Below are 20,794 nucleotides of genomic sequence, written 5' to 3'. Positions count from 1 at the left end.
AGGACAACATGGAAGTCTTGTTAAGCCAAGTTTTATTTATAAAGTTTTATCTACCTCCATGAGGAAACCAAGCAGTCACCAAAAACTGAGTTGTGTTTGCATACTGCAGAATTTGTAGCTCACAGCAAACTTCTGAACTTTTCTGCAAGTGGCTTTGCCACTGCTCTGCTGCTGTTAGTATAACTAAAAGCCTTCCTCTCTCTCCCCGAGAGACAGCACACCACCGTCCAGTCCATTCAAGAAAGAGTCTGAAGGAGCAGTATTTTCTCATTAATGCAGAACCTGTGCAAAACCACCATGAGATTTTCCCCACAGCGTGAGACCTGGCGCTCCATGGCCAGGCGGAAGTCTTCCTTCACTCCTTTAGTTATACCCCGGGTAACTGTGTGATGCCTTGAGCCGTGAAGGAAAGAGAGAGACAAAAACCAAATCAGAGTTATTTGGTGTACTGCAGAAATTTAAAAGGCACTACGTGTCACTACCTGTGCATCTACCACACCTGAGTTTATAGGAGATCAGAAGTTTGAACTAGGCTATTTAAAAAGAAAACAAAGTGTTGAGTATTGTATAAGTCTTCCAAAAGCTTTGAGTTCTGTGACTATACTTGCAAGGCTTTGGTTATAATGGCTGTTGAGAAACAAAACCTTGCTGTTCTGGCTAACAGAAGACCTGGCATTTTACCACGTTCTGCTTGCATAGAGGGTGCATTAAGAGACACACAATCTTATGTGTCCTGATTAATGCAAGGTGCAGCAAACACTTCACAGGCCAACACGAAGCATAGAAATCAAGCCAGGCTGTGTTCACCAGTAGAAGTCAGCTCTTAGGGAGATACCAGACACCAGGAATAGTTCTTCCTCTAAGCAGAAGATCAAGACTTGTTTTCTAACAGAACAAAAGGGCTGCTACTGAGCAAGCTAAAGCACTGCTGGCTGGTGAAACTCAGATCACTGCCCTGGAAAAGGCCTTGCTTATTAATAGCCTTTCATCCTCATGCTGGCGGGTTACGCTCAATAGCTAAAGTCTTGTCCATCTAACAGCGTCCTGCAGTGCCAAAGCACCAGGCTTTACTCACACTGATCCTGAACTGCACATTTAGACCAAGACTTCACAGCATCTATTTGCAAGCTTGGTCTCAGAGGCAAGGGGTATGTACTGAAATGAAAGCCTTAGCACTACTAAACAGCATAAATCAAATAAGAGAAACAAGTGAAAACGTTAACTGGGAAAGAAATCCTGAGACAGAGTTCAGAAGCAAATACTTGGACCAAACCCAGCGTGCACAGCGAAAGACAGAAAGGAAACAAACAGTGAAGGCACTTAGGCCAATGCTGAAAATGTAGTACTGCTAAGACAAGGAGTTACACTAACCAAAAATAGCATTCCACCTTCAATTAAATCAGCAATTCTACAACCTGAAGGAAAACTGTCGAAGTGGAATTCTGTTCGCAGTCACTCCCCTACTGCTGAAACAGCAGAGACCTCTGTTAAACATGGGAAACAGAAAGAGGCTACTTAAAGACTAGAGCTAGGCTGGGCAAAGCAAACCTGCACTGAAAATACTCTAGGATCCACAATTTACCAGATTTTCCACATTTACCACCTTAAACACTGCTGGCAGGTGAGTACTATGATCAGTTAGAACCTAAAGCTTGTAACAGCCTACAGCTACCAAGCCAGCAGAACTCTTGAAGACATCTGTCAAGTAACACCTGGACAAGTAAACATTTCAGAACAGCTCAACTGACAAGAAAGAGCTACAGATGGATCCCATATTAACTTCACACAGTTATGCATTCGCTAATACGTGATTGAACATGCTATTATTTCAGCAAATTTCTACATTTCAGTTTAATTCAAAAGTTATTGATTAAAATTGAAAGGACACATACTGGCAACTTATGGGAAAAATAAAAAGAAATGTTATATAGAACAACATGGTTTGCCAGGTAATGTAGGCACAAATGGAGGGAAAAAAAAGATTGAATAATAAGTTGCTGAAAACCATGGGCAGTAGAACACGTTGACAAAACACAGTACACTATGAGTGGGGTTTTTCCACTTGGTACCTGTCAGCAGTCTGTATGCTGGGCTGTAACACAGGTATGAATTCCTGCTGCAGTAACCCCATGGGAGGGCTAGAAGTCCTTTAAAAAATAGCAAATAGCAGTATTCAAACACCCACACACCAATTCATCCCCTGGTGCAAAACAACTGTCCAGAAAAAAAAGGGGCAAGGAAACTACCATGAGCCCAAGAGCACTGTGACCATCAAGCAGCCTATGGAATGCAGGACCTGAACAGCACTGAACATACAAACATCCCCAGATTCCATCATTAAGGCTGTTCAGCAAAAGTAGTCTACACAGATACGCGTATTTGCGTGGAGAAAGAACAGCAGTAGGTGCAGAAACCAATTCACAATGGTATCACAATAAACTGTTGTCACTTGTCCCAGGAAGCGTGCCCATCAGAAGAGGTTTAACCCCCAGGTGTCCAACCTTTTGTCTCACCTAGGTCACACTGAAGACCATTTTTCTCAGGCCATCTATTCTATATATAATTATGAATATAGTTGATGTATAGGAATAAGAAATATTTTTCTTATTAAACGTAGGATAAGAGGACAATAAAACTACAGGGTTGGAGAGGAGCATTGCAGATACCACAGCTTCCCTGCACAGCCAGTGAAAGCGTGTCAGTGAACGGGGAGAGCCCACAGCTTGAGGTAAGGGATATGCTGCTGAGCTCAAGCCAAGTACACATGCACAGCAAGTACCAGCCACTTTGAACACATGACAGTATTTGTAACAGGTTGCATACGCATCCTTTAGTTAGTCCACAGATGCCTTTTTCACTGTTTCAAATCCCAGCTGCACACAAGCTGCTAAAAGATGGCAGTATCATGGCAGAAATGCCCACTCAGAGCAACCTCCCTTTGTCAAGAAGAATACCTGAGGAGACATTTACAACCCAGGCCCATGAGAACTACCGTCCAAAAAGTGCCTCAGTTTGTCATCTGTGAAGTTAAGTCCTCATCTCTGTGTGCTAACTAAGCTCAGTGTGTGCAGGGAAAATAATATCATAAAATAGCCTAGAGCAAATCTAATTCCCTACTTAAGGAGACATGAGAAACTAGGTGAATGGGAACAGGCCTAGTTTCTTAACCCAAGTTTCCAAACAATGTAAGCCTCACTTACGCACTCGAGCTAAGAACAAGCTGAGAAGCCAACATGGATATATATGCCTCTACTACTGAGTTAGGCGCCTACCTTCAGATCTCACAGAGGGGCTGACTGGTACGTACAACCTAATCAATATGGATGGAGACCTATACTAAAAAAAAACCTCACCTCAAGTAAGGAAGGAGCATTTTAGGAGCACAGAAACCCCACAGCACTGTTAAGAAAACTCAAATAACATTCACAGGAATTAATCAATCACGGGAGAATATTATATCAAAGAGCTCATCATGATTGAGTACAATATCTGAACAAATGGACATGGGAAGTAGAAAATGAAATGTAACAGCAAGACATGGGACTGTTGGTCCCATTGTGGAAGAGGTTTGCAAACTCAAGTCTGCACAACTGTCTGCCTAAGTGTTTTTAAGATCAGCAGTCAAAAGTAAACATACCCAAATGCACAATCAAAAACAACACTCAGTATGATTTGTTTCACTTAAAATCAAGTGAGATTTGCTCCTCCATCCTCAATGAGAGATGAACTGGGAATGGGAACACAAGTAGAAAACTCATCGGCTTTCACATCAAGCTCCTGCAGTGTTTGGTCACTGTAATTAATCTAAGATCACTGTAATTAGACAAAGATTATCAAAAACACAAGCATGGTATCAGTCACTTCTTGCATACCATTCTTGTCCTGTTTAACCTCACTAGCTAACACTGCCACAGGTAATGAGTTGAAATAGAAAACATCTAGTCTAGAAGGGAGTTTAAAGGCAAATAACAGCTCAAATCCAAGCTCACTGTAGAAGTCCTGTTGGCTGAGCAAACAAGAAGCCAGCTCTATCACCTGATACAGATGGAATTCCATGGACCCTCCGTGGAATAAGAACCATGAAGGTTCATATTCCCACCATAGATACAAGGAAAGGGAAACCTCACAAGCTGTATCATACATTTTGCAGGACCAAACTGAAAGGCTATCAAGACCATGCATCAGCTTTTTCAAACCACAGTGTGGTTAACTTTCCTGGGTTTAGATAAAGGAATAGTCTCCCCTGAGGTGTAAGGTACTGAGGAAAACAATGGTATGAGAACGTACAACTCACCTGGAGAGAAAACTTTCTATAACAAGTGATGATACACTAACTCATCCTTAAAAAACAACATAACTGTAATACTGTTAATTACAACATTGGACTGCTCTGGTCATTCATTCAAAAAGATCAGGTTAAGGAACGATTTCAGTCTTTGGGCTGCAATGGCAGAAAACATTGGAGGCTTCCTATGTGTGACTGAACAGAAAACTGAGCTGCCTCTGTGATAGCTAGGAAGATGGTGCAGCAGTTCAAATAACCAGACAGCTGAGAATTTTGAAAGATGAAAGCCAGTCTGCACATTTCAGCCACCAAACCATTTAAAAGAAGCTATCTAACACCCTAGGAAACAGGGCTGTGCTGGCATATGATTATAAAAACAAGTTGGGGGAGGCAATAAGCTACCCTATGCCCCAGGTATTTGGGGTACCATGCCATCTCTTTTCCACTCTCTCTCTCACAAAGTGGTTCCTCTCTGACAGATCTCAACCAGGTTACACACTTGACTCAGCCTTTTCAGCTGGTATAACAAGCACAAAGGTATGGACCTCTGTTTCTCCACACATTTGTCATCATTTAGAAAACAAAACACTGGTCAGAAGGAGGACAAAGGTATGTCTCACTAGAAACCCTGCTCACAGAGGCAGAACACTAAGTAACAGCTACCACATAAATTAAAGGCAGTGATCCACTGAAAAAGCACTAAACTTTTACAACTAATTGTAGTTACTATGTGTGGCCTACAGTACAAAATGCTCTTGCTGACCAAGACTATAATTTAACATCATAAAGTTCATAAGTTCATAAGGTTGGAAAGGACCTATAAGATCATCTAGTCCAACCATCCTCCTATCACTATCTCTACCCAACTACTAAATTAAATCCTTTAGCACCTCATCTAAACGCTTCTTGAACAGCACTAGGGATGGTGCCTCAACCACCTCCCTAGGCAGGCCATTCCAGCAGCATACCCTGATTTTAGCTTTCACGCATCCGTCTACAAGCAGTGAGATACAGGAAGAGCAGTCTGAAAATCACAAATTTAAAGGAGAACCCAGGAAAGTTGATTCACTCATTCAAATATGGACACTGTTACCTTATGCTAGTCTCCTATTTCTGAAAACTTAAGCTCAGTTCCACTTAGGAAAACAACAGCCAGAACACAGCTATGTGAACTGGCATGTTGACCAGTTTTACTAGTCTCCCTTTCAAAAACCCAAATACAGCAAGTTCTAGTAAACACTTGGGATATTCCCAAACAGTAAGCCTCTTGAACCCTGCAACCAATACACATTCCGTCTTGACTCCAAACAAAGAATGCCATGCAAGTTAATCTGATTTATTAATTCCCTTCACTATCCTGTAACAAGTTGAGTAGAATAAGCTGTTCAGGACATAATGACAGATGACCTGCTAGCTCAGACAACAGGTTATATACCTGGGGCCTAAGATGTTTTAAACTAAGTCTTTCATAGTTCTATTAGCAACAAGTAGTGCTTTCTGTTCAGCACTATCATTCAGTGAAATTATTAGCACCTCACGCTCGTGCATAATTATTCAAAGAACTCCTGCAAACGCAAGTCAAGCCTCAGGCTGGAAGAGCAGTCTGGCAATCACTATAATACACGAGTGTAAAGCAAATGCAATGCTTATGAACAAAGGAATTTAAAGGTGAAGAACTTGATAGAGGAGTTCATGGGTCAATAGAAGAATCTGAATAAGAGATTTAGCAACTTTATGCAACTCTCTACATTAAAACTCACTGCTTTGACAGACTTCATACACTGAATATTAAAAGTGAAGACAGAATATAATTTACTTAAAAAAATAAGTCAATATATTTTCATTCTTACTTGATCAGCATCCCTTGATTTGGCAACAGTTCCAGATGGATTTTCCCTCCTTCCTGTGTTCTTAAGTAAGCAAATTCTTCTAACATATCAATATCTGAAGAAAACGTTAAAGACTCTTAAAGGAAAAACATAGTGAACACGTGTCCTTTTCCTGCACATCTGAGACCACACTACCCAAAGGACAGCCACAATTAACAGCTATTAAAACAACAGATTTCTGAAAGTGATAAACAAGATCACAGCATGCATTCCCAGCCCTCCGGAAATTAAGTACTGTTTTTAGAAGTGTAAAACACATCAGTTTGTCAGTTTTTTTGTATGTAGTCTGACTGCAAGGAAAGCTCCTGTCACTAGGCCTGTACCACTCCCAACAAATTCACTGGCTGACTTCACTAGCTTCTCGTATGTACTGCAGGCAGTGCATAGTGATGCAGAGACTGAAGAATAGGCAGGCCCCCATAATGGTACAAATCACCCTTTGTTTCCTATTTTGTCCTTGATTTAACAGCTTATTTTCTTCCTTTAACACAGCCATTATTGCAGGCTCTGAACAGGGCTCTCATTGTCTCAGACATAAATCTGAAACTACGCTTTCTGGGGACAGTGGTTAGATGTCTACACAGGTTAAACACTAAGCTGTGTGTGTATACTGATCCAAGCATGTGAGAGAAAGCTGACAAAACATCAGACATGCCTTGCAAGAACCCTAATATTATTTAGCTTACTCAACCCAAAAGCTTACCCACACAATGCATTCAAACAATAATAATGACCACGGTTCAACAGTCAGAAGCCACTTCACCATTGTAGTGATCCATAGCTAAGGACAGCATAGCACAACAACCTTGTAGGACAGTGGCATATTTGTAAAGACTCCCAAAGCTACTACTGATTTTCTGAAGTCCTATTAACTACAGTGTACTTAAGGGTGCTCTGAAGTGCCAGAATAGGCAACAGAAGGCTTCTTTATGGTCCATTATTCACTGCCACTTATTGTGAAAGGCTCACAGTGTATATAACTCAGAACACTAATCAGAGAGGAGCTGCTGCTGAAAATACCCAAGAGCTTTCTCAATATCTCTGACAAAGAGCTTTGGATGTGAAAGACTTCCCAGCTAGAAAAAGGATACTTGTGACGTAGTTGAAAAAATTCTCATACTGGAAGTTCCCTTGTTGGCAGATTTTACTGATGGCTTTCAGGAACAAGTTTTCACCCCTTGGCCACTCATGCTGAAGCAGAACAATCACATGGCCCAATGCTGTATCATCTCTGCTGTCAGTGAAAGCTCTGAGCTTCAGGGAAAGAAAATAACAGCCTTCAGAAAATACATCACATGACTCTTCAAAATAGACTGGATTTACCTTACCCACATCTGTGCAAATACTCAACAAGTTCCATAAGAAGTGTATTACACTTTTCCCCGATATATTTAAAATCAGTTGGAAATTCCCAGCCAAATTCTCTCCAGTAATCTATAAGGAAAGCCTAGATACAAGCAGAAGGACTTGAAGGTAAACGCTGTCTATACTGCCTCAAACTATAATGACTAGAGGAGAAAAAGAACAAATGCTACTCCACCCCTAAACACCCATCCACAAACACACTGAGGTGAGAAACAATTGAGGTAGAGCCCCTCACACCTAATGCACCACTGGGATAAGGCCACGCACTTTCAGGGCTCCAGCTACATATGCTAGGCCTTATAGACTTGAGATTAGCAGACCATAGCTTACCTTGAAACAAGCCAACAACAGATGAAGGCAGTAAGGCATGATAGCTCTACTGGTACACGGCCAAAGCTTCAAATCTGACCCTGCAAAAGAATAGGTGATCATGGACTTATTTATACATGTTATGACTCCGTTAAGTATGGAAGAAATCTGAACAAAAAAAAGAGTATACACTTGCCCAAAAAGTCAGATAGGGAAGAGAACTTTGAAGGCAATCACAAATGATTCAAATACGTGAAGTTAAACATTTAAAAAAATATATTCTTCCCTTCTCTTACTATGTAAGAGCTTTGTCCCCAGAACAGTAGGTATCAGTAGAACTCAACTGAAGGAAAAAAAAGGAGTCAAGAACTACCTCTTTTCCACAGTATTAGAAGAGAACTGTATACATTATATATAACCAGTCATTAAAACTGAGATGACCCTAAGTTGAGGGTACCAGCAACACCATACCTTTCCGGAACTTGGACTTGACTTTAGGTTGCTCTTCCTGTACTTTACCTCCTTCTTGTATTGGAAGTAAAATATAGCACATAAGGTCAAGAACTTTTTCACATGTTTGCTAAAAAGAGACAAGATTGTCAAGAAACATGACAGGCAAGAAATAGACAAGTCTAAATTAAGTTTAAGTACAGCTATGTTCTGATGAAATGATGAAACATTTTTTTATTTGTCTGAAAAGGCAGCTCGCTGCTAGAACATCAGTAGAATCAATGCATAAGATAGTTAAGCTGAGTAAAAAGACACAGCCACAATATGAAACAATGACAGCTTGAAACCATGTCGTTTTGAAGAGGGTTAAATCAAAACTGCAAAGCTATTACATCTTGAAATACTACACTTCCCAGTAAATTCTTAGAATAGTTTTTAAACACTTGCTCTGAAAAGGACAACTTAACATTATGACAAGTGCTATAAATTTTAATGCTGTTTTCTAGAGACAGTAACAGGTCTAAATAGATTTTAAATGGTATCTCTAATGGAAAAGTATTAAACTGAAAAGGAAGAAAATAAGTCCAACAGTACTAGGAGGGTTTTAGAGCCTTACTCAAGCACTCATTACGAGCTGACAATGAAATGCACCTTGCAATACTCTGATGTTAAAACTATGTTAACAGCTTGTTCAGGGGTCGGGCCCGGTCATACCATTTTGGCTCTTGCACTGACAGTTGAAAATTATTTTCTAAGAACACAATTTATATTATCTGTAATATAAATTCCCTTTTCTTGCCCTGCAACAAGAAGCCTAAGCAAAAGGAATTTCACCATGTATTTTAATACTTTCAGTGCAGAGCACTAGGGTTAAGTTCTGACTAAACATCCCAAATTACAACTACCAAATGTAGGAGATGGTAATGGATACTCAGATTAGACAGGAAGTGCAATTATTTACCCTGCAACTAATCAATGTTTAAGTAGACCCTGGCTTATGTCTGATACCCTATTCAAAGTAGACTGATGTGAGAACTCAAAGGCAATTGGGAACCACAGGGCCAGGTGATAAAAGAGCAGTGCACAGTAAACTGAACATACCCGATACTCCCCAAGGGCAAAGTGGCATGTTGCTAACTGGATTAGCGCTCTCTGATTTTCTAGCGATCCTTGTCCTGTAATTTGTTGTGGAGAATGAGAGCCCTGAAGAGCTGCCAAGTGATGCAGACTGCTGATGGCCTTTTTGTACTGCCCCTTTAAAAGGAAGATGGAACAACAGATTATTAAGGCCTACCCAGAGTAAAATGGGTAGAAGAAATAAAAAGAAATAAATAAAATTCCCTTAATAGAACTCTTTCAAAACAGAGGGTGTCCAAATTAGAAGGCTTCAGCATTTCTGAGTAACCAAAAACTCTTCCATGATGTGCTATGTACATGAGTGTGGGTCCAGCACTTGCAAGGCAAGAGACAACCATTTCCTTTTTGAAAAGCCTTTTTAAAATGTCTCCTAAGTGAAACAAATCACTCTCTTTGGCATTAGCTATTACTTCATTTAGTCAAGTAAAGCTTACAGTTTTGTTCAGCAAGAACAGAAGATTGCAAGGAAAACACATAAAAGAGCAACCTTTGTTCTGTGAATGATAGGGTGACATCCAGAATCAGTCTGTCTAACTTCTGACAAGACAGTTAGAAATTTAACTGCAGCATATTAAAGCCTATGATTTGAAAAATATTTTCATTTATGGTACCTGAACAGAATGGACTGGCAGACAAACTACATTTTTATTTCACCACATTACGTATCTCCTTGTCTCCTCCATACAGCAATACCGACTGGACCCAAAACACAACCTAAGACAAGAACATCACGTAGAGTACACAGCTTTCTGCTAAGAAAGATATGATTGCATACCCTAAAGGAGTAGCCACGAGGCAACTAACAAGATAATCGGAAGAGCTACTCACCAGAAGAACAGTAAGAAGTCATTTAGAATAGTTTTTTATTTTTTTACCTGGTAAATAATCATGTCTGTAAGAAAGATTCTTAACCAAAGCCAGGTTTCAGTCTTCCATGACAAACAAATTCTGGTGAACTCTGCGTAAGTTATCATAGAAGAAAAAAAGCACATTACAGCTTTCTGTTAAAAAAAATAATGATACAGAAATAAACTGCATTTAAAAAACAAAACAGTACGAACGTTAAATCCTTCATATATATGATGTCCTTACAATACAAATGAATTGCCATATTACTTTTACTCAGTGCCCATTACAAGCTGTTAAATGGTATTATCTGCTTACTTTAAGATCAAGTATTATCTAATGCAATAACATGGAAAACATCAGAAAAAGTAAAACCAATTTGCTTGATCATGAACTAAAGCAGCCACTAGCAACACATCCTCACCCAGAAACACTGCTACTAATCAATAGCTGCTTCTGTGAAAGCTGCTTCCAAAAAAAGCATGAGTGAACAAGTAAAGGCATGAAGAATGACACAACAGCCAGGAAACATAACATTCATGAAAGTATCAACTGATAACCAGCTTCTTACTTAGAAAATAATAGGGATACAAACTAAGCTGAATTTTAAGGATTCCTAATGACAGGAATTCAACTTAAACAAAACTAAAAAGACAGCAAATAATTAAACGTAGCATGGTGTGTAGTTAGCCTTACCTTTATCCAGTGATTCCAGCGAACAGAGCAGCTCCCAGCTCTCCCTTGCCAGTTTAAAGCTCTCTAGTACTTCAATAGAGTTTGCTAGGTCTGCCTTATTAACTGCAATATGACGACTTCGTGCCTTCCCAGCAGGATCCTCATCATCTGAGCTCTGAATAATAATACATTAAAAAAGAAAGACTCAGTACTTAATTTGTTTCAAAAGACTGTGAAGTCAGTAAACAAAAGTATGCAGTCCTGTAACAGAGATTTCTGTCTTTAAGTGACTTCTCACTTGGCTTTTCTTTGACATGAGAACAAACTGGCTTTCTACCAAGCAAGTCAGCAGAATAGTGAGATAAACAGTATCCCAAGAGTTCATCCTCCTAGACGTGCTTTAGCCAGATAAAAGACTGAAGGATATATATTCACCTATCAGCAGTTAAAGCCTACAGTGGCATAATGTGAAGAAAATATTCCTATGTAAGGGTACACATTACCATCAGAGAAATTCTATGAAATGATTCTCCATTATTGACAAAGTGACTTTTCATTACCGAAACTGCGATACAGTTAATTATTTCAGAGTTTCAAATGTAGAAAGTTTGATTGATATTGCTACCATTTTTCATAGCTTCTGCAGCCTCTGCTGAGTTCCTTTAAGCTGAAACATTAATATCCACACATACATGATGTGATGTCAACAGGACCAAAGAAAGAAGAAAATGGAAGGCTCGCCCATCCCTGAGAAACTGGGCTAGTAAAAATAAACAAAACTTGACAGAGTGATCCACAGAGATCCTTCCTCAGTGAAGGTCAACCCTCAAAAGAACTCTAAGAAGAGTGGAGCCAGGCTCCACCCTTTCAGGTCACACAGGTGAATTGCCTTCACCTGAGCTCCCACAACTGACCAAGACTTAGCTCCTGGGGCTCAATTGGTAGTTCAGGCCATGACTGAGCAATTGCCATACACACATACAGAAGTTGCTACAAAAATTGTTTTACTCCTGCTATTCTCAGCAAAAAAGCATGTTTCTTAAATATGATTGGAAACCACTATTCCAGGGTAGCTCTAAAAATGCATCAAAACCTCTCAGCACTTTTACAAGAAGAAAAATCTAGAGAACTTACCATTGTTTTTTCTCTTCCTTCTGCAAGTTTCCTCTTCTTGTGTATGTGTTTGTTACGATCAATATCTGTATCACCATAAACATTGGTCACATCCTCAAGAAGAATCAGTGGGGCCTGGTTTGGTGCATTTGGACCTAGATTTAAATTAAGTAAGATCTCAATTGATCTGAAAACTCTTGTCCTTATATCAAGTTGATTCTTATTCAGACTGAAGGAATGTGATGCTAGAGAACAAAACCTGAGATGCAGTTAACTTAAGCAACTTACCATCAAAGCAGCCTTAAAATAAAGGTTATAATGCATTTATCAGACTCAAAGGAATACCTTACAGGCATCAGGATAGATATTTGAACACTTCTCTTACAGACAACACCCTCTGGCAGTAAGTTATTTTTCTCATAAAGCATTACCTAACATTACCTAAATATTAGGTAAACATAACAGATGGCTCTGAACTTAATGGCTACAAACCAGCAATATATTCAAAACATCCTTATTAGGAGTCAAAATATCATGCTGGCAGGTAGTAAGGCAAAGACACAAGATTACTCCAGTGTAACCATTCAGTATGATTTCAGTTTACAGGAGCTCCTATCATCACTCTCAAAGCTTCTACAGAAGCTTCACGTAGAAGTGAAAAACACATCATCTCAACTTCCTTTGATACCACTGAACAACCCATGAAATCAGATAGTTATTTCATATCTCAATGCTCAAGTTTCATTACATACAAGTGAGCCTGCACCCCCCACTGTCAAAACAACTGCTACATGATTACCCACTGCTGCAAAATTCTTCCTTCCCAAAATTTTCTCTCAGTTACCATAATCACATGATAAAGAGGTGAGCAAAGCTCAGACAACAAGAAAGGTAAATGAAAGGGGCAATATATTAATCCATTTGCCCTTTTTAAAAGCTCTGCCAGAAAACACAGTAATGCCAACAGGTGTTCTCTGTACTTGCATTTGTGCTGTTTCTATCTGCAGGATATAAGACTAATGCCTCATTCATAATAGGAAAGAATGTATTTAAGACTACAGTACAAAGAGAATCCACTTCAACTCTGGACCTAAGGAAAAGCTTAACATGGGCTCTTACCTACTCTAAAGTGATGTGTAAGCAACAACAACACTGATCTCAACACAAGTTGATGCTACACCAACCAACCTCCTATGCTTAGTAAATGATCATTTACCTCCTTCAACTAGATTCAAACTAGGAACTAACTATCGGTTAAATGTCCCCTACACAACTACAGAAATTGAATTAATTAGTCCTGTAGCATGTACTTCACTGAATAACAACATAAGCTGTGTGCACTTAAAAAGGCATCAAGTCATAATGTAGAAAAGAGCACCTGTAAGAAAACAGATGTGCCACAAGAGAAGGCTGGGAGAGTTCTAACACAGAAGTCTCAAGAGTTGCCTCCTTGTAACACCTGAGAAGAAAGAAATGAGTTTTACTGTTACTCATTCTCCTTACTCAGAGCACCTCAACAACCGCATTGCTTTCCAAAGGATACACTCTTCTCAGTAACAGACAAGCATACTGTAATCTTTATTCCAAAACCTCCAGTCTTAAAATCAGCCAACTTCGCCCTGCACTTGTTCTGCAAGCCTTCTCTTACATTACTGAAACCTACACACAGCCATGCTGAGTTTCTCGACTTAACTGGGGTCTAAAGTGGGCTTACAGAGTTCCATTTCCAGCACTTAGTGTCATAAACAAACTTCTAAAAGCATCAGCCTAAATAGCAACTCCTGTCAAGCCTGATAAGTGTGAACTGCCTCATTTACTTCTCAGCTTTTCAACCAGAGGAACAGGAATTATATAAAAGAAATCTACTAAAAAGTTATCTCTCAAGAAGCCTCCAAAACACATAGGGTTTTACTTTACATTTCTACAGTGGGTTCTTCAAAGTAAAGTAAGAAAAACCCTTACGATATAAGCCATATGAAAACCACTGAATACTACTGGGCTTTGATGGTAGACAAAAAATGAGTACAAGTTAACTTAAGAATATTTTCTTGCTGATAAGTGACTGAACTTCCCAGAAGTCCTGCACCCTGCCACCACAGTAGATATTATCCTCTGCTAGTTCATACTGAAAACACGAGTGATATCTTTAATTTTCATGTATGCAACTTAACAACTCATATCTTCACCTGAGATTTACTTGCCTTACAGTGTCAACTCAACCAGCGAAAACAACATCGTTTTAATAATACCTTCGTCTGGATACAAAAAAAAAGAAAACTAAAGTATTGTAATAATTTAAATGACTCAGTTTTCTCTACATAACAGGTGTTATATCACTTGTCTTCTGAGCTTAGTTATCGTTATTGATCAATTAATAACTCCACAAAGTTCCTTAAAACTTATACTTCATATTTTACTGAGCATTTAATTACTCCACTGATCATGGCCTCTAACAGGAAAAGATAATAGGACATTTTAACAACACTCACGCAATTAAAAATTTAACTTCATTATTACTCAGTCATTGCAGCATGAATAAACAGTGATTACAGAAAACAGAAAAAGGAGATAACAAATATAACTACTTTAAACCAGTCTTAAGTTACACAAGAAAGACAAAGACAACCATCTGATAAATAAACACAGAACTATACCCCTTACCGATACTCATAAGTCACTGAACACTCCAAAGAAGAAAACACCACACAAAAGACCTTCCCCTTCCACACATGGCCCTTAAATGAGGTGAGGAAAGGGGTGGAGCTTGGCCCCACTTCCAGTCACACACGTGAATTCCTTCCACCTGTGCTCCCTGGGCCGGCTATGCCCCTTCACCAGGTGCTCAATTACCGGTTCAGGCCTTCACTTAACGGTTCCCCTACACCTACAATAACCATTACTACAAGCAATTCCCTAGCAGTGAATGAAGGAGGAGCATACTATTAAGAATTGCACGTTCCTCTCTGTGATGCTATTTAAATTAGTTCTAAACAAACTGAAGATTAATGAGGTTCCCTTAGGTCCTGGTCCATCCCTGAATAGTGAAAGAAATCCCTAAAGAAACAATCCAAGCTGCTCCAAGCAATCTGATAGTGCTCCAATAGCAGATTAAAGAGGACGGGAAAAGCCACAAAGAACATTCATATGTTAAATGCTCAATTTAGAAATTAATTGAGAATTCATGCAGAAGCACGTCTTCACAGACGATGCTTAAACTATGCAAAAAAAGCCAAGTTAGAATTTGAGAACTGAATTTCAGGAAATACTTCCTTATTTAGGTTTTATTTGACTAATCATATATTTTCTGTGATCCAAAGTCAAAAACACATTTGCTTTTTTTGTGAAAGCACTGTGATCCGTTGACTGAAGGAACTGTCAGCTTCAAAGAATCAAAATCAGAGGAAAAAATAAAAACAAATACAATGCCTGCGGAAGAGTGGGACTGAACCCTAGCAATGTTATGCCTAACATCTGGTCCATTATTTCTCTCTTCACTACACAACTGCTGCTAGCTGAGGCTGAAACCATAACACTAAATTAAACAGATCTTCGCTCCAACCCAGTACAGAAGTCCTGAACTACTTCTGCTGATAAGAATAATGTGTTGGGAGATTTTTAAAGAGAATCCATGTCGCTTTGTAAAGCAATAATTTTAAAAGACTAACGAGGAAAGATCTTTTGAGACATTAGCACTGAAAACTGACCTTGGAAGAGCGATGGCTGGATATTGCTGACGTACTGGAATGCATTTTTAAAGAAGACCAACATTGTAGAGTACACGACTTGATTCTTATATTTAGCATGTGCATCGCTATCGAAGTTACTGATGTATCTGCAGAGGTCTTTCATTCTATGCAAAATATCTCCAAAACTTCTGAGAAAGAAATAAAAGTTCAACATGTTACCCAGACCACAAAACTAAGGGAAAGAATTCACACTGAATATGAAAAGCTTAATGTTTTAGCTCAGGAAATCCCCTCAGCTGCATCCCAGGGAACTGGGAAGCTGAATCCTCACCAGTGAAACCTTACTAAATATTTGCCTTCTTTTAATTTGTTGTGGCACATAGGAAAGGATATCCCACACTACTGTAGTTCTTATGTATGACTTTGGTCAACAAGGATATATTTCTGTGACTAATTAGAAAGGGATTCACATTTTTGCTTTACATTATTTAGTCTTGAAATAAAAGCTGTGATGAATTTACAGAAAATGCTCCTCACGTTAAAGTCCTTCTCCGACCCATCTCCTTAAGAAATAAAAAAATAAATCCTTCTCGAGAAGGAATAGCTGGAAAAGTAAACATTTCTCACCTTCTTCCTTTATCCATTTGCCATTCACACCTCATTCCCACCACAGACAATATTTTAAACAGCCTCTCCCAAGGATCTGTAATCTGGGATGATTTCTCTGTAAGACCATCTATTATGTATTTCTGAGAGCTACGTTTGCTTGGAGACATAAGATCAGATGAATCTTGTGAACCTATGAAAACAAACTTTTCTCTTTAGAAAGAAATAAAATCAAATCTACAGATGTATTTTCAAGGAGAAATGTAAAAAGACACATAATCAGAGTTGACAAATTGGAGGAGGAAATCTTAGACATTTTGTCCTACCTCTCAGTATATATATTGTCAGGACTAATTAGTTAAAACAGTCATGAGATATTCAGATATTAAATGTCTAATTAGTACAATTAGACATTCAATATAATACAACACTGCTTTAATATTAATATTTAATAACTGATTAATATCTTTCTCTTCAAAATACATTATTTTGAAGTGATGCATTTATAAGCCATAATTCAGTTAAGGATAAAATGTATTCTAGCAAAGTCTGATTTTGTAAAACTACTCTTACCTTGATACTGGCTTTCTGTCTGCGTAGATCTGGTTACATAGTTAATATAAAATTCCGCTGCTTTATTTAGATATTTATATAACAAGCTGGCAGGAAGTCGAACATCGGGGTTGTTAATTATTAGAGGAAGAACATCACAAACTAGAGTAGCAAAGAAACAAAACAAATATCATTAAGAATTTGTGGAATTTGTTAATTTTATTTGTCCTAAGTAAGGACTCTCAATTAGCCATGTAAATTCCCATCTCTGGCAGATCAAATGTCAGAAAGGATCACAAAGAACCTCATGTGAATGACTGCAATATCTATTTCTTCCAGATAGTCATCCTGCCCTAAAGTGGCCTGTCATTCTGAATAAAGTGTGTTTCTAATATTAATACCATGACAGCACTTTAATTAACTACAGATTTATTCTATAAACGTGTACAATAAAACACGAATATGACCATTTTCTTACCAAACAATTTTCTAAAACAATTCACTGGGGATTCCTGGTCTTCAATATTTTCAGCTTCTAACAGCGTTTCTCCAAGGCCTACCTGTATAAGCAGAGGTGAAAAACAAATGGTGGACCAGTGGTTTTAGAAACTTTTGGAATTGCAATTCAATGAAGACGAGCAGCTACTCAGGGAATAATTCAGTTGGGATGCGCTAGTACCTTTGCAGTTAAACTAGCCCCACTTAATACCAGAAGAAAAGCAATGCCAGGAAATAGCAAAACCAGGACCAAAGGATTTGTGCCTGTCTGTGTATCAGTAAAGACACGCACAGAAAGGTGGAAACGATGGAGGTACCACACCTTACATTTGCAGCTCATTGCCTGACCTGTGCACTCTTGTCTGCTGCAGGTATGAAGAGTTAGTTTCAGAACTAACAGGTTTTACAGTCTTCAAACGATGCTTAAATATAAGTAGACCCACATCTAAAGGGCTCTAGCAGTAGTCTTGTACATCTAAGCAAAAGCGTTGCTCTGATTGGCTATGACTTCAAAGCACTTTGCCCTCAATGAGAATTTACATACAAAAAGCTCAAACAATCTTGTGTTTTAGACTACAATACTCCTCAGCACTCTTTGTGTGTGCATGTGTTATTCTGTTTTCAGGAAGCATGGAATATCTGTTGTATTTACAAACAAACAAACAAAATGCTTACGATGAGCTACTCTTACCCCATGTTGTACCACGGTCTCTGGGAAGCGTCGCAGAAGTAGCAGTAGCATTTCTGCCCTCTCCAGTGTGTTAAAACACTGCTCTGTGGCCTTCAGTAACATTTCACACTGCACTCGACCAGGAAGAGTTTCAAACAATCCTTTAAAAAGAAGAAAAAAAGGAACAGCACGACTCATTGTGTGTGAACTGTAAAGGCGACTGAGAAACGGTAAAAGACATGATCAGTATGACCTTGCTGTGTAGACTGAAAACATTTCATTTCTTTCAGTTTTTTAACATCTGAGCCTGAAAAAGCAAAAACAAAACCACTACCTCTCTGAGTGAAGCCTGTAGGAAACCTACATTTCTCTGGATGCATAAAACTTAACAAGTAAGAATGCTGATGAGTAGAACAGTGAAAAAAATAATATCTGACAGTTAAATATGCTCCTTCAAGATCTTCATTTACATTTTTTGCTTACGTACCACTTCTAATATTTAGCTTTAGCTAAAAAAGTACCTTTTCCACTTTCATTTAGACAACGACCCCTTAGAGACCCTCCACTTACTCTGTATGACATTTTTCCAGCTTACTGGACTGCACTTTTTGTTCCAGCTGACAGATGTGCCCCACTAGCTACAAAACCAAAGGGCTTATCTCTACGTTCCTCCAGGACTCTCCCTGCTCTCAGAGCAAAATCCTTCCTTCTTAAATCCTTACCTCTTAAAAACTGTGTCTGCTTGTCCTGCGAGTCATTCCTCAGCGCTGACGTGATCACGCTGATCTCCCTCCACACTGCAGGCTGGTCTGGAAAGTTCACAAACCTGTAACAGAGATCGAGGCAAAGAATGCAGAGCAACGTGGGAACGCGCAGGCAGCACAAAGCTCCCCACCTTACTTACATGTCGTAGAGCAGCCTGCCCGCCGACGCCGTCCTCTCGGCGTTCCTCTCGATGGTGTACATCTCGTACTGCAGGAGGGAAGGCATTGAGCAATCACACTCACCCTTCAACTGCAAACCAAGCCCCACAGCCACGGAGCAGATCCCCGCAAAGGACACGTATACGCAAGCAGCAGAAATGAAAAGGAGGCGACTGTGGCATATACATTAACACGGTGGCTTTATTCTCACACGAACCAAACAGCCAGTGAGATCGGAGACCAGGGTCTGCACTCAAGCGCAACGCGGAAACACGATCTATGTTGCAAGCCATCTGCCAAAGAGCAGCTCGAGTACTCTACTACAACTCCCGCCAGAGCGCGGCGCGGCGTGACAGCCGCAAAACGGACACGCCGTTTCGGTTTCTTTGCCCGTCACCACGGCAACCGCCCGCCCCGCCCCTCCACGCCATTGGCCGGCCTGCCCGTCACTCAACGCGGCGCCCCAAGCAAGGCCGTGCTTTCATATAGCCCCGGTGCCGCAGCGTTCACCTGAATGTTGAAGTCTGCGGGGTAGAGGCTCCGCGCCGTGATGAGCCAGGCTTTGGCCGCCCATAGGTCTCCCGACACCAGCTCGCGGGCTCGCTTCACCAGAAACTCGCAGTCCCCCTGAGCTGACATCTTGCTGCCGGGCAGTGCGCATGCGCCCCGCCCTGCCGGGGCGGTCACGCCCGCCTTCCCGCCCCTCCTCAGCCGGGCGGGGAGCCGCCATATTGCGGGCCAATAGCGTGCTGTTTTCTTTGGCTGCGCTCGTGCGGCATTTCTGGTGTCTCTTTCTAGGGACTAGAGGGATCTTTGTGCTAGTGAGATTCAGGGGCTCTGTTGTTTTTGGGTTGAGGAGGACTGGAAGGTGCTGACGTAGTAGGAAAACGGGAATAAATAGGGCTTCTGTGCGCAGGAAGGGCTGAAGTACTTCTGTGTAGCTCAGGGAGCCGTTTAGGTCCTCAGAACTTGTGGCGTACAACGAGGTTTGTGGTACTGCTTTTCAGCATCTTAGTTCTGCTGTGATAATGGGTGGTTCAAGGGCTGAGCCAGGCTTGAGAGCTCCTGTTTCTGTGAGCAGTGTAATGAGGATCATGGTGGCTGGAGACAACTGAGTTAACATCTCCAGCGCTCGTGACGCAGGAGTGCCCTTTTTGATGTTGATATTGCTGTAAATCAAACCGTTCTGTAAGGGTCTTAGGTCATAGTAACACTGCTATGGCTCATGCTGATAAAAGACACTTCCAGTTCAGGACTAATGTAGAGCTGAGAGCAGAGTTTCTCCTCGTAAACTTTCCTAACCTTCATTAACTTTTGGATTTGCGTATGTGTAGTTGATGGTTATCAATTTAAGATGTGTGATTACATGTTGATCTTCCTGTTACTTATCTGGAGTGTGAACTTATAACTTCTTCCGTGTTGTTTTGCTTATTCCTTTCAAGTAGTTGCTCATTTTTCATGTAGCAACAGACATTAAGGTCTTGGATCGTGTCAACTTGTGTTGCTGAAGACTATATATCTTTGTATGTAGGAAGCAGTCCTCTCAGTAAGTAGCTTAAATAAATGTTTAGTCTCTAGCAGGTAAGGGATAACATCCTTGTCTTTTTGCTTTGTTGACTGATGCAATTTTGTCTTATTCTCATCCTTTCATAATGTGTGCAGATGAAGGAGAGTTTTTGTGGTAGGCTGCCACGGATCTTGAGTTTGGGGGATTGTGGGGTCCCTGGTGATGTCTTTGAGTTGAGAATAGAGTCGTTTGAGGGCTGGGAAACTTACTCATCTCCTTTTCT

The 20,794-nt window shown here is 40.1% G+C and overlaps 1 protein-coding gene across 4 annotated transcripts; it reads right to left on the bottom strand.

Annotated features, from left to right (window-relative positions):
- Positions 1-35: 35 nt before the first annotated feature.
- On the bottom strand, positions 36-19,643 carry INTS10 (integrator complex subunit 10). 4 transcript variants are annotated; one of them, XM_065736396.1, is made up of 18 exons: positions 19,515-19,643; positions 18,986-19,053; positions 18,804-18,907; positions 18,103-18,242; positions 17,392-17,473; positions 16,935-17,075; positions 16,383-16,554; positions 15,774-15,943; positions 12,091-12,224; positions 10,978-11,131; positions 10,311-10,393; positions 9,400-9,552; positions 8,320-8,428; positions 7,870-7,949; positions 7,266-7,428; positions 6,136-6,229; positions 2,070-2,147; positions 36-393 (listed from the first exon to the last, which is right to left on the bottom strand). In XM_065736396.1, the coding sequence occupies exons 1-18, from the start codon at positions 19,641-19,643 to the stop codon at positions 237-239; spliced, it is 2,211 nt and encodes a 736-aa protein (XP_065592468.1). In that variant the 3' UTR covers positions 36-236. The 4 variants fall into 4 exon arrangements, with proteins under 4 accessions (XP_065592468.1, XP_065592469.1, XP_065592466.1 ...); XM_065736397.1 differs by having other exon boundaries at positions 15,774-15,940; XM_065736394.1 differs by lacking the exon at positions 2,070-2,147.
- Positions 19,644-20,794: the final 1,151 nt, after the last annotated feature.

Source organism: Cyrtonyx montezumae, unplaced genomic scaffold (genome assembly GCF_038088225.1).
Source record: "Cyrtonyx montezumae isolate F1298 unplaced genomic scaffold, pur_monq_1.0 scaffold_2, whole genome shotgun sequence".
NCBI lineage: Eukaryota > Metazoa > Chordata > Aves > Galliformes > Odontophoridae > Cyrtonyx > Cyrtonyx montezumae.
This window is presented reverse-complemented; position numbering and strand designations above follow the sequence as displayed.